The sequence below is a fragment of the Xenopus laevis genome, chromosome 8L (assembly GCF_017654675.1).
Source record: "Xenopus laevis strain J_2021 chromosome 8L, Xenopus_laevis_v10.1, whole genome shotgun sequence".
Lineage (NCBI taxonomy): Eukaryota > Metazoa > Chordata > Amphibia > Anura > Pipidae > Xenopus > Xenopus laevis.
The window spans coordinates 127504697-127519206 of NC_054385.1; the positions used below are offsets into that span (position 1 = coordinate 127504697).

At 42.4% G+C, this 14510-nt stretch overlaps 1 protein-coding gene across 2 annotated transcripts in view; it reads left to right on the forward strand.

Moving 5' to 3' along the window:
• copa.L (COPI coat complex subunit alpha L homeolog) overlaps positions 1-14510 on the forward strand; it is a 33783-nt gene that overhangs the window by 10677 nt on the left and 8596 nt on the right. Inside the window, exons 7-27 of one of the 2 annotated variants that reach the window (XM_018228961.2) lie at positions 1970-2079; positions 2204-2303; positions 2609-2656; positions 5650-5785; positions 5938-6020; positions 6135-6285; positions 6652-6718; positions 6817-6892; positions 6989-7071; positions 7156-7295; positions 7547-7632; positions 8474-8612; positions 8797-8959; positions 11047-11193; positions 11499-11688; positions 11780-11875; positions 11967-12055; positions 12144-12267; positions 13562-13651; positions 13731-13840; positions 13969-14046. In XM_018228961.2, the coding sequence (XP_018084450.1) occupies positions 1970-2079; positions 2204-2303; positions 2609-2656; positions 5650-5785; positions 5938-6020; positions 6135-6285; positions 6652-6718; positions 6817-6892; positions 6989-7071; positions 7156-7295; positions 7547-7632; positions 8474-8612; positions 8797-8959; positions 11047-11193; positions 11499-11688; positions 11780-11875; positions 11967-12055; positions 12144-12267; positions 13562-13651; positions 13731-13840; positions 13969-14046 (2306 nt within the window). 2 annotated transcript variants of the gene reach the window in all.

The window sequence follows — 14510 nt, forward strand, 5'->3', positions numbered from 1 at the left end:
TGCATATTTGGATTCGGTTTTGCCGGGCAGAAGGATTCGGCCGAATTTGAATCCTGCTGAAAAAGGCCGAATCCCGAACCGAATCCTGGATTCGGTGCATCCTAATATACAGTACATTATCCTCCATATATTTATATTTCTTCATAAGACCTTGTTTCCCTGAGGCAGGACAGTCCTTTACACATTTACACAAAGTTCTGAACCCATTATTATATATTATTATTATATTATATAGAAATGACACGTTACACGGCACAGGAACTGGAACATATGGCTCATTGGTGCTGCCACTTACATTTGCCACAATACTGATATCTCTGTGTAGCTCTACTGTCATGTCATAAAATGTCATTTATGGGTGCATTGATGCTCCACACTTAGCCATATCCAAACCATAAAGGGCACCAAAGATGTTTTGTGCAAAGATCTATGAGGAAATCGATATTTGGCCGATCTAGTGCAATTTACACTGAGCAGGTTTGGCCAGCCCTACACCCATTTGCACCTGATTCATGCACACTAATAGAAAAAAAAATGGTAATATATGTTTAGAGGTGCACAAATACCTAAAGTTACCCCTAAATAGAGTAACCAAACACTCACAATATCATATATTTCAGGTTTGCACACTCAAAAAAACTTTTGTAGAAGACTCAAGTGGTATCACAAAAAAAAGTTTTACTGTTTAAAAGAATCAATTTGACAATTAAAACACTGTTTACAAAAACAGTCTAGCATATATAACGGTAATATACATACCACCCAATGGCGTGTACACGGCAAAAAGAAAGCAACAAGGAGCGGATACACCTGCCAGAAATGAGAACAAACCCAACGTTTCTGCACAACAGCCTTTGTGAGAATCCCCTTGTTGTGCCGAAGCGTTGGGTTTTTTCTTGTTGTGCCGAAGCGTTGGGTTTTTTCTTGTTGTGCCGAAGCGTTGGGTTTTTTCTTGTTGTGCCGAAGCGTTGGGTTTTTTCTTGTTGTGCCGAAGCGTTGGGTTTTTTCTTGTTGTGCCGAAGCGTTGGGTTTTTTCTTGTTGTGCCGAAGCGTTGGGTTTATTCTCATTTCTGGCAAGTGTATCCGCTCCTTGTTGCTTTCTTTTTGCCGTGTACACGCCATTGGGTGGTATGTATATTATCGTTATATATGCTAGACTGTTTATGTAAACGTTGTGATTGTCAAATTGATTCTTTTAAACAGTAAAAAGTTTTTCTGTGATACCACCTAATCTTACACAAAAAATTTTTTAAGTGTGCAAACCTGATTGTGTTTCTTTTTGAATTACCAGGCCACACAATACTTCCTAAACCCTGTTCCTTTAGCCACCCTAGAAAAAGGAGCAATGTCTTCTAGCTAACCGATGTGTACTTCTGGCTTCTCCAGTTGAATTAATTTCCCTGTAATTCTCCTCCCTGTGCATGCATGCAGGATCTAACCCTCAGCATCCCCATTAACCCACGTTTCCCCTCCCCACCATCAAGTTTACACAACTACTGGTCCATCCAAAGTGTCCTTCCCTGCCCTCTGGGTCTGTGCAGTTCCAGACATTTTCCATTCATGCCTCTGCATCACTTGCCAGCGGAACCGGGCATCCATCATCAGATCCAGGCACCGGCCCTCCATGACTTCATTCCCGCTGTCTGTATACCACTAAGATCGACCTGTATATCTTAGATATTCATACTTGTTATTATCTGGCATTTCTTCAGCCACACTGGCCTGTAATAGGCTGGGTCAGTGACCCCAGCAACCAAGAAACAGATTCAAGTTTTTCCTATTAATCTCCCAGTTTGCTAGGGTCCATAACTCTGCTACCAAATAGTTTTGTGCCCCAAACTGAATAAACAAGCAACATGGAGCTCAGTCTGTCCCTTATAGTGGTTTTGGTTGGTAAGTGACTATTGTAGTTTTTATTGTTGGTTTGCTTGTCTTACCCTGCCCTGCTCTGCTCTCCTCTCACGGAAAGGCCTGAGGAAGAAGAATCTGTCTCCTGGAGCGGTGGAAGCCGATGTCCGGGGGATCTCTGGGGTGGATCTGTTTGGGACTTCGGATGCTGTGGTTAAGCATGTTCTAGAGGTACTGAACACAACCATGGATTTATATGTACATCTTAAATTCCCTAATCCTCCTAAAACAAATGTCATAAGAGCTATAGGTTCTGATACGTGACACCTCTCTCTCAATCTCTCTCTCTATACAGGGGCACGATCGTGGAGTTAACTGGGCCGCCTTCCACCCCACCATGCCTTTGATCGTATCCGGAGCAGATGACCGACAAGTCAAAATCTGGAGGATGAACGGTGAGTGCCTGATAACTTCCAGAACTGGTTGTTCATTTTCTGGTAATGTCTCACTGTGGGATATCCCAAATACTGGATGGATTTGGGGCGCAGTGTGTGAAATAGTAGATTATATTTTGCTGTCACCTCCCTTAGCTTTTAAGAAGAAAGCAGGAAAGAGCAGGGGAGGAGGGTAAAATCCAATCCCTGATCCCTTTATGAACACAGATATCTAAATATTGCCAGTGCATCTCTCTGCCATGCGTAGGTCGCTTCCCCTTTAGCACAGACACTGAAGCATATCCGTTTTTCTCTTTATCTTGCAGATTTTGCTCCACCAAGCACGGGCCAGTCCCCAGCGGACATGCTGAGAGGTGTATGCCCGCTATTGCTTTGTGCAGCATGCTTCCTGTTGCAAGTCACTGTAGTATTTGCACCTAGCACCCAACCCAATTCCTCCTAGTGCTATTAGATTCAATACCCCCAGTCTGGCTTCACTTACAGTTGTATAACCCCTATCCGCTAATAGCTATGTATTGTGCACTGCTCTTGGCTCACCCAATAATAAGGTCCTGCTTATCTATATATATATATATATATATATATATATATATATATATATATATATATATATATATATATATATATATATATATATATATATATATATGCTTATCTATAGTGGATAGTCATAGGGCTTTGCACTGGTGTTTTTTTCCGTCCATGCAGATATTTTATTTAAGGGCCAAACGCCACCACACTATTATTTGCCATTTACCCTATGCAATGACCCCTTGCGCCCCCTGTGTTCATATTGACAGTGTAAGTGAAGCCTCATGCAATAAACTGTACAATACAGCTGCTGGTACTACAGTGATCTTGCACTGGCGCACTATGGTGATTCTGGGTAATTGCTCGCTTGAAGTTTTTATAGGCCTATTAGCTGCACGGTGTGTGAGTGTGGTGTACAGTTTTTTTTCTATGCAGCAATTAAATCTACTTGGGAATTAGTTGTGTATATATTATATATAATTTTTTAAAAATTACACCCGGCAATGATCTTAGGGCTGTACAGTCCTATGAAAAAGTTTTGGGAACCCCTCTTAATTCTTTGGAGTTTTGTTTATCATAGGATGAGCTTTCAAAGTAGCAACTTCCTTTTAATATATAACATGCCTTTATGGAAATAGTAGTATTTCAGCAGTGACATAAAGTTTATTGGATTACCAGAAAATATGCAATATGCATCATAACAAAATTAGACAGGTGCATAAATTTGGGCACTCAACAGAGATGATATTGAATCATCCTTCCGAGTCCTACTCGAAGGCATGGGCTCCGTTGCCCAAGCTGTTCCCAGCTACCGCCAGCGAACAGCTCGAACGGGTGGGTCCCCCTTCGCCGAAGCTAGGGAGGGCCCACCACCCCGCCCCCCGGAAGGGGTTTGGGGACGCTTGGACTCCCCTTCGCAGAAGCTAGGGGGAGTCCTGTCCACCCTGGGTTCTGCTGAAGCTTCCCCCAGGGCGTGCCATGGCCTGCGAGTCCAGCCAAAAGACCCATCCAGGGTGCTCAAACCAGACACAAAAAAGGTGCTGGAGTGGGCGGTGCAAGGCCATTGGTTGCCTTTTGCAAGGCTCTGGTTGGCAGCCAGAAAAAGACTTCCCGCCCACCTAATGGTAAGAGCAAAGGAAGTGAAGCTTTGATTAAGCATGGGTGCATGTGCATCTCCCCTGACTCAAAACGCAAGTCAGGGGCCACCCTCATGGGAGCACAGCAACCCAGTCTGCTTCAAATCATCCCATAAATATGGGATATTCAAGTTGGGGGACTGTGACTGCCATTCCAGAATATTGTACTTGTCCCTCTGCATAAATGTCTTTGTACATTTCCAAGTGTAGCTTTCCACACAGCCCCACAGCATGATGGAACCTCCACCAAATTTGACAGTTGCAATGCAGTATTCCTCTTCAGGTTATCTGTAACAATTCTCACAATCCTCCGCATATGTCGCTCCTGTATTTTTTCTTGGCCTGCCAGATCTGGGTTTTACAGCAACTGTGCCTGTGGCCTTCCATTTCTTGATTCCCCTAAACCATTATACTGAACAATCTTTGTTTTCAGATCTTTTGAGAGTTGCTTTGAGGATCCCATGCTGTCACTCTTCAGAGGAGAGTCAAACAGAAGCACAACTTGCAATTGGCCACCTTAAATACCTTTTCTCATGATTGGACACACCTGCCTATGAAGTTCAAGGCTTTACGAGCTAATCCAATCAATTTGGTGTTGCCAGTAATCAGTATTGAGCAGTTACATGTATTCAAATTAGCAAGTTTTTGCACAGCCAGTTTTTCACATTTGATTTAATTTCATACAACTGAATACTGCTTCACTAAAAATCTTCATTCAGAAAACACCCCAGTACTCGGATGTTCCTGGGAAAAGAAAGACATAGTACTTATCTTTTTTGTTGAAATCTGAGTAAATTACTATGCAGGCTGAGAGGGGTTCCCAAACTTTTTCATATGACTGTATTTCCCACTTTAAGTCTTGTCCTTCCCAGGAAGCGTACACCTAAACCCAGTGGTCCCTAGGTCCCTCTAAATACGATTGTCCTTTCAATCAACAACTGAAGTTTATAGCAGAAGAGATTGCTGCTTTCATTCCTTCCAACCCTCAGAGTTCCCCTTTATCTAGTGAGGGCCCTTGATGATGAAGTCATGGTATTCTACATGCAATAGAAACTTGTCTTTGCATGGAACCAACACTGGTATTATAGCAAGGGAGCTGCTTTCACATCTAGTTGTAAAGTGAAGTCCTGTTGCAGTTCGGGTACCTATGGGTTACCCTGCAGGTTGCAGGTAGGATTTTCAGGTATGGAGGAGGGTCTGCAGGTCTTGTTGCGGGTCTTATCTATATTTATTATCTATATTTTACTCCTTTAAAACATTTAAAAAAACTTTTCTGCCCCGCCCACTTCTGATGATACCACTTCAGCAACAGTACTTGTGAGTAATGGTAGTCAGCAGGTTGTGGATAAGGCAGTAGTGGTTCCAAGTGGGTAAAAATGTTGGTTTCGGGTCTGCTCCGGGTTTCAAAAATGTGTTAAACCGAGGATTCTGGTATAAGGGTGACAATTAGGAAACTTTGTCCTAGAAGAATGTTTCTGCCCAGGCTAAGGCTTCTAGACAGAACATTTTAATTTGGTGCCTATTAATCTTGGGTTGGTATATTCAGCAGCAATCCTAAACTTGACTCTTCTCACTCCTAAGCTTTTGCACTCCTTTTTGAAATCCTGTTTGGCATCAGAGTGTCCACATCAGGCCACATACGTGTGATAACTGACTGCCGATTTCTCTCTCTTGTGCAGAGTCCAAAGCCTGGGAAGTGGACACATGCCGTGGTCATTACAACAACGTCTCATGCGCCGTCTTTCATCCCCGCCAAGAGCTGATTCTCAGTAACTCTGAGGACAAAAGCATTAGAGTGTGGGACATGTCCAAAAGGTGAGTGTTTTTTTTCCATACTTTGCTGGTTTTTTTTATTTTTACTCCTCGTGTCAGAAAGAGTTGTTGTTATGGATAAAGATGCCAGGAACCGGGGGCTACAGCTCTACTCTTCTTGGATTCAGTTGTTCAAATTTCTCTCTCGTCCACAGGACTGGAGTCCAGACATTCCGCAGAGACCACGACCGCTTCTGGGTACTCGCCGCCCACCCCAATCTTAACCTTTTTGCAGCAGGTAACACCCCAGTCGTGCAGTAGCATAACCTGCAGAAAGTGATTTCTAATACAGAAAATGCATAAGTAGATTTCCTTAGTAACAGACCCTCTCTTGCTTGTTACCCTTACAAAGGACATGATGGTGGGATGATCGTGTTCAAGCTGGAACGAGAGCGGCCCGCATATGCAGTGCATGGCAATATCTTGTATTATGTGAAGGACAGATTCCTGCGCCAGTTGGACTTTAACAGCTCCAAGGATGTGGCTGTGATGCAGCTAAGAAGGTGAGAAAATGGGTTTGGTTGCATGTTTAACAAGATACTAAAATTCTGCTCAGATGGACTGCCATGCTTTAAGGAGAAGGAAAGGCTAAAACTAAGTCTGCTTTATCAGAAAGGTCAGATATGGCAGCTTCTATCCTAAACAAACGGAGAGTTTCTAGAGCTGTTTACTCCGGAATGGTTAAGCATTCTGCAGAATAAATAAAATGTTCTAGCTTGCACTAGTGTGGCTAATCTATTGGCAATAAACTAACTATCCTTCTCCTTTAATGGTTTATTGGATGGGAGGCACTGGAAAATAATTTGGGAAGGGGAATGTTGGGAGTCTTTTAACTGCAACATATGGTTTGTATCTCTTATATTTTACAGCGGCTCCAAGTTCCCAGTGTTCAATATGTCGTACAACCCAGCTGAAAATGCCGTCCTGCTTTGCACGGTAAGACTAGGCAAGACAGACATCCAAATCAAGCGAATCCAGGAATTCACGTACTATGTGTTAATGTATTCTCCTGCATTTCAAATCTCTTATAACAGAGAGCCAGCAACCTGGAAAACAGCACTTATGACTTGTACACCATCCCCAAGGATACCGACTCCCAGAATCCTGATGGTAAGGAGTAGACCTCTTTCAAATAGAGATTACAGGCTATTGGAGCATTTTGCAGTCAGGTTTTGGTGCACCTGATGATATTGTTTCTCTACTCAGCCCCTGAAGGGAAGCGATCCTCTGGTCTGACTGCGGTGTGGGTGGCGCGGAATAGATTTGCAGTCCTGGATCGCATGCATTCTGTAAGTACCGTAAATTGTTCTGCTTTCAGCATGCACCATGCTTCATATTCAGCTACTGATTTCCCCTTTCTCCACTTCCTGCAGATTCTCATCAAGAACCTGAAGAACGAGATCACCAAGAAGGTCCAGGTGCCCAACTGTGATGAGATCTTCTATGCCGGGACTGGGAACCTGCTTCTCCGAGACTCTGACTCCATTACTCTCTTTGATGTTCAGCAGAAGCGGTGAGCTGGACTGGCAGGTTTCTTAGTGGATGTACAAATCACGCAGTTTTGCCATTGCTTTTATATGGAGTTTACTAACTGAGAGAAGGCATTGACTAGAGTCATGGTTCACTTTTACTTTGAGGCTTCATGGTCTGAATAGAAGAGTTTGCCAGAGAGCAGAAGGGCATTCTCCAAATAGTTTAGGACAGGGCCAGCTGTATCACGTATGGTTTGAACCCACTGCATTTTTTTTTTATCTTCCTATGCAGCACCCTGGCATCTGTGAAGATCTCCAAAGTGAAGTATGTCATTTGGTCATCAGACATGTCCCATGTGGCTCTTCTGGCCAAGCATGGTAAGCTTTATAACAGGGTTTTTTTAGTTTCTGTGGTTCTTATTTTTCTTGTGGGAGGGAGAGAGGGACTCTGAGGTGGTGCAGTTATTTTTCTGCCAGAGGTTGTCACCATTTAACACCAAGGAAGTATTATTCCATTCCCCTGCAGGATAGAGCATAGAGGAAATTAAAGGGGATTTAAAGGCAAAAAAAATAAAATCCCATTTTTACTTTCTTTTATGAAAAATAAATCTATCTTCAATATACTTTAGTTAGAAATGTGTACCGTTTTTATAAGAAGACTGTATGCAGTGAAATTCCCCCCTTCGTTTTATTTGCTCTGACTGCTGCGGATAGGAAACTTCAGATGGTCCCTAGCTGCTCTGCATGAAACGATCATACTTTTAAACAAACTTCCCAAAAGTCAAGCAACTTTGTTTGTTTCCCTGTAGAGCAGCTGGTGACTGTGTAGAGATTCATATCCGCAGACCCAGTACAGTCTGTATATTCTGATTATTAATCAATCTTGCTTTATCGGCTTCTGGCAGATATTATTTGACTTGTGCTGTTTTGATCATTTATGACGATCCCTAAGCTTAACCTCCCAACTGAAGCCCAGACCACACTGAGCATGTGCACAGTCTTGGTACAGTCATAGTTACAAGATGATGACCCCTTGTGGCCAACTTTAAAAAACATAAATCATTTGTTTTATTAGGCTTCTGGTGCAGTAAGTTCATGTTTATGTTTAGTGTGCAAAACACAACATTTCTAGCATTATTACATTTTAGACTTTAGTTCCCCTTAAAGGGCGACAAAAACCAAAGCAGGTGAATTCACCCTCTTGCTCTTTCTCCCACAGCTATTATGATCTGCAATAGAAAGCTGGAATCCCTCTGCAACATCCACGAGAATATCCGCGTCAAGAGTGGCGCTTGGGACGAGAGTGGGGTGTTCATCTACACTACCAGCAACCACATCAAATACGCACTCACCACCGGGTATGTCTGTTTAAACTTGCCAAATCGGGCTGTTTGTTTCCATGCAAGTTCATAGATTAGGGTGGTTAAGTGTTGCTGCTTATACCTAGCTGCACCCTGCGATTTCATTGTGGATTCGTTATGTGCCGGCTAGAAATCTTGTGCTTCCAATCAAATAGTAATGTTTTGGGTTTTTTTCCAACAGAGATCACGGTATTATTCGTACACTGGATCTCCCCATTTACATCACACGCGTCAAGGGCAACAATGTATATTGCCTGGATCGGGAATGCAGACCTCGGGTGCTAACAATTGATCCGACTGAATTCAAGTTCAAGCTCGCTTTGATTAACCGGAAGTACGATGAGGTGAGGGCTATGACCACCCTTATTTGCAAAAGGAAATATGATAGAATGTAACATACTGTATTGGCTGCTCTCTCCCCAAGAGGCTGAGCTGTGATTGGTAGAATTCTAAACTTGTGTGGACAGGCTTATTGAATATATGGTATGGGATCCGTTATCCGGAAACCCGTTATCCAGAGAGCTCCGAATTAGGGAACAGCTGTCTCCAATAAACTCTATTTTATCCAAATAATTAAATATTTTAAAAAATGATTTCACTTTTCTTTGTAATAATAAAACAGTAGCTTGTACTTGATTCCAACTAAGAAATAATTAATCCTTATTGGAAGCAAAACCAGCCTATTGGGTTTATTTCATGTTTACATGATTTCCTAGTAGACTAAAGCTGGCCATACACAGGCCGATTAAAAGCTGCCAACAGACCGAGTCGGCAGCTTATTGGTGTTTGGGGCCCTCCGAAGGGCTTCTCCGATCAATATCTGGACGATAGTCGGCCAGATGTCGATTGGGCAGGGGTAAAAATCCCGTCAGATCGCAGACCGAATCTGACCACCCGCATTGCTTTTGTTATGATCCAATCGTTGGGCCCTAGGGCCCACGAGCGAATCAGCCTGATAACACTCACCTTGAAGGTGGGTATATCTGGGAGAGATCTGCTCGTTTGGTGAAATCGTCAAGCGATCTCTATGTATGTGGCCACCTTTAAAGGGGATGTCCACTTTCAATTCAGTTGTTTTTAGACTTTTTTCAATCACTTTCCATTATTTATTTTTTACTGTTTTTCCAAAATCTAAGTATAAAGTTGAATGTTGGTGTCTGTGGTGTTTGAGTCTGGCAGCTCAGTAATTCAGGTGCAGATTCTGAACTGTTACAATTTTGCAACATTTAGTTGATACATTTCTCAGCAGCATCTCTGGAGTATTAGCAACTATTGTATCAAGTTAACAGCTGCCTGTAATGAAACTCAGGGATTCCGTTCAGCAGGGACAAAGATAAGAAATGTATCAACTAAATATATCAGTTTAGAATAGTTTACAGGGTCGGCGACCCCTCCTGCCAGAGCTGCTTTAGAAGGTGAAAAATTACACTTTATACTTTAAAGTGGACCCGTCACCCAGAAATAAAAATCTGTATAATAAAAGTCCTTCTTAAATTAAATATGAAATCCAATTTCTTTTTTATGAAAGCATTCATAGCTGTTGTAAACGCGTTTAAAAATATCAGCTGTCAATCAAATGTTGCCTACCCCGCCTCTATGCCTAGGCATAGAGGTGGGGCAAGCAATTACTTTCACTTTCCATTCAGCATTTCCTAGATGTCACTGCTCTCCCTACATTCCCCCAGTTCTCTTAACGATTTAATTGTGTAGCCAGGACATGGGGATGGACATTGGGTCCCTGTCCCCTGGTGCACAAACAAGATTCTGAGATGATACAAGACTTGCCTTAATAACAGTGTCCACAAAATGGCTCCTTCCTGGTTGCTATAATTATGAATTCCCAGACTGATGGGAACAATATTCAAATAATTTATACAGTGTAATTAAAGTTCATTTTGCTTGACTAACATGATAAAATAGGATTTGAATAATTTACTTTGGGTGACGGGTCCCCTTTAATATTAGAAAAACGGTCACACATAGAAAATAGAAAGTCATTGGAAAAAGTCGTTGTTGATCCATCTGAAACCAACTAGTTGGTTGAAGGTGAACCACCCCTTTAAGGTATGATGATCCAAATCACGGAAAGATCCATTATCCGGAAAACCACAGGTCCCAAGCATTCTGGATAACAGGTCCCATACCTGTAATACATTCATACATGTAGGGTTTGGTTTTTTTCCTGGTGTTACCTTCCCTTTAACTGTTCATCTATTCCCTGAACGTTGTGCTTTGAATAAATTTGCCTTTCTATTTTGTTTTTATCCATCTGGTTACCAGGGTGAGTGATGCCCAGCAACCAAAAAGCAGATTTACACTGAGGCTTTGATTTCTTATGTCTATTCAGGATCTCTAGTACAGGGCCTTTATATATGTAGGTATGTTGATTTAAATACACTTATTAATGTGTTTCTGATCCGATCACCCTCAGGTGCTGCACATGGTGAGAAACGCTAAACTCGTGGGTCAGTCCATAATTGCCTACCTCCAAAAGAAGGGCTACCCAGAGGTGGCGCTGCACTTTGTGAAGGATGAGAAGACCCGATTCGGCCTGGCTCTGGAATGTGGAAACATTGAGGTAAGGGGTGCTAACCACTTATACATCTCACCGGTTTGAGGTATAGCGATGAGTCAAATTACTAGATTATCCCTAATTGAGCTAAAATATCTGTCAGAGTCCATTTTTTTTTTGTCCTGGCAAGTTATGGCTAGTAATAAGAGGTTTGTGGTGTTCTTATTTCTACATCTCCATCTTATACAAGATGGTGTCACCAACGCAAACTGAGATTTGCTAAATGCCATCTTCTTAATATCGTGGCCTCTGGATGAGTCGGCTGATGCTTAGACTGTTGGATTCTGATTAATTATTTACCTAAATCTCAGATCGCCCTTGAAGCAGCCAAGGCTCTGGATGACAAGAATTGCTGGGAGAAGTTGGGAGAGGTGGCCCTGCTACAGGGGAACCACCAGATTGTGGAGATGTGCTACCAGCGCACCAAGAACTTTGACAAGCTCTCCTTCCTTTACCTCATCACTGGCAACCTGGAAAAACTGCGCAAGATGATGAAAATCGGTAAGCCATTTCTCTGTTGCCGAGGCTTTAAATCTGACGGTTGCAAAATGTCTATCTACACCGCCCCCCTTCTCTTTGTCTTGGGTTACAGCCGAGATCCGCAAAGACATGAGTGGCCAGTACCAGAATGCGCTGTTCCTTGGGGATGTGGATGAAAGGGTGCGGATACTGAAGAACTGTGGGCAGAGTAAGTGCAGTCACTTTTTCATACTCTTCCTTAACCCATCCTCTTTGTTTGGTCACTTCCTGTGAGCTTATCCTCTCCTGCTCTCCCTCAGAATCTCTGGCCTACCTGACAGCCGCCACCCATGGAATCAACGATGAAGAGGAGAGCTTGAGGGAGTCCTTTGACCCAGAAAAAGAAATAGTAAGCACTATGGTGGATGAAAGCTTGTGTTGGCTTATATTTAGGTTTTCTTTAGACAGCACTCAGAAAGTCAAATATTTTGTTATAGATTCCAGAGGTCGACCCTGATGCTATACTGCTGATGCCCCCACCCCCCATCATGCCTCTGGACACTAATTGGCCTCTGTTGACCATGTCTAAGGGCTTCTTTGAAGGAAGCATTGCAAACAAAGGTAAAGCTTCTTCTAATAATCTTTTATGTTAAGCCATCCTCTCTGAAAGCACACGGAATAACAGAGCATTATGAAATATGGACAGTGAGCAGCTCCTGTGCTTTTTCCTTTAAAGGATAAGTAAACCTTAAAAATAAGTCAATGTAAAGTTGATATGGGCTGCTATTCGAAGTGATTTTGCAATGTACATTCATTTTCCAAGATATTAAGTGATACGTGTACTGTTAAACATGAATGCATTTTGTTACAGCAGCGCTACCTGCTGGTCATTTTCCCACCGGTCTGACCAGAAAGTAGTCAAGGAAGTTGTCAGGAGAAAGAAAGAGGCTGCTCTGATGTTCTTCTGCTTAGGAAAAAAATTAGAAACCTTTCTCACATCTTTCCTAAGCAGAAGAACATCAGAGAAGCCTCTTTCTTTCTCCTGACAACTTCCTTGACTACTTAGTGGTCAAACTGGTTGGAAAATGACCAGCAGGTGGCGCTGTTGTAACAAAATTCATTTAACGGGATACTGTCATGGCAAAAAAAACATTTTTCAAAATGAATCAGTTAATAGTGCTGCTCCAGCAGAATTCTGCACTGAAATCCATTTCTCAAAAGAGCAAACAGATTTTTTTATATTCAATTTTGAAATCTGACATGGGGCTAGACATATTGTCAATTATACCAACTGCCCCTGGTCATGTGACTTGTGCCTGCACTTTAGGAGAGAAATGCTTTCTGGCAGGCTGCTGTTTTTCCTTCTCAATGTAACTGAATGTGTCTCAGTGGGACATGGGTTTTTACTATTGAGTGTTGTTCTTAGATCTACCAGGCAGCTGTTATCTTGTGTTAGGGAGCTGTTATCTGATTACCTTCCCATTGTTCTTTTGTTTGGCTGCTGGGGGAAAAGGGAGGGGGTGATATCACTCCAACTTGCAGTACAGCAGTAAAGAGTGATTGAAGTTTATCAGAGAACAAGTCACATGACTTGGGGCAGCTGGGAAATTGACAAAATGTCTAGCCCCATGTCAGATTTCAAAATTCAAAAATCTGTTTGCTCTTTTGAGAAATGGATTCAGTGCAGAATTCTGCTGGAGCAGCACTATTAACTGATTCATTTTGAAAAAAAATTTCCCATGACAGTATCCCTTTAAATTAACAGTACATGTATCCCTTAATATCTTGGAATAATATGAAAATAAATAATGAATGTAAATTACAAAAGTGCTTAGAATAGCCCCCTCATCAATTTTACATTCACTTATTTTAAAGGTTTACTTATCCTTTAATATAACGGTTTTTGCCTTCACAGGTAAGGGTGGAGCACTGGCTGCAGATATCGATGTGGATACTGTGGGAGGTGAAGGCTGGGGAGAAGACGCTGAGCTTCAGCTGGATGAAGGTGAGCAATAAATTCACACCTAAACCCGCCAGGTATTATTGAGGTAGAAGAGGAAGCTAAGTGTTCTTCATCTTTGTAGATGGTTTTGTGGATGCTGGGGAAAACTTTGGAGACGAGGTGGCAGGCAAAGGGCATGAAGAGGGTGAAGGATGGGATGTGGAGGAGGATCTTGACCTTCCCCCTGAGCTGGTGAGATTTACTTTGAACATTGATACTGAATGATGAGCACAAAAATTCTGGATGAATCCACTTCAAAGTCAAGATTATTTGGGTGAAGCGTTAACCTCAGCCAATAATAACTGTACTTTGGTTCCTAGGATGTTCCCTCTGGCCCGTCTGGCTCAGCTGAAGATGGCTTCTTTGTGCCCCCAACTAAAGGCAACAGTCCAGCTCAGGTAATATTGGTCTCCTGTACATTTGCAGGGCACACAGCAATCTTTGGGTTAAAACTGCACCCTAAACTTGATTGAACATTAAGTCTTAACAAAAGATGCCCTTTTTCAAATTTGTTGATCAGAGTTCTTGCTCTAAGGAGATACAGAGCTTTGGCCTATGTTGTGCTTTGAGCTAGTGGAGTTCTTAGGTCAGAGAACATACTTAAGTAGAAATCGAAGCAAAGTCATCTATCTTGACTCCTAGTGTTGGCCCCTATGCAGGATCTCCTACCAGGGTCATTATATCTATCTAGTCGGGCCACCCAGTTGTGTTTGTGACCAGGACAGAGGAGCTTAGTTGGTGGGATTTTCTCATCGCAGTCAGCACTGCACCCCATCCTGACTTCTTGTCCATCTTTGGTTAATTCCGTTCAGAAGGGTGCAGGCCTCAGGCTTGCAAATGTGGTCTTCTTTCTATGGGCACG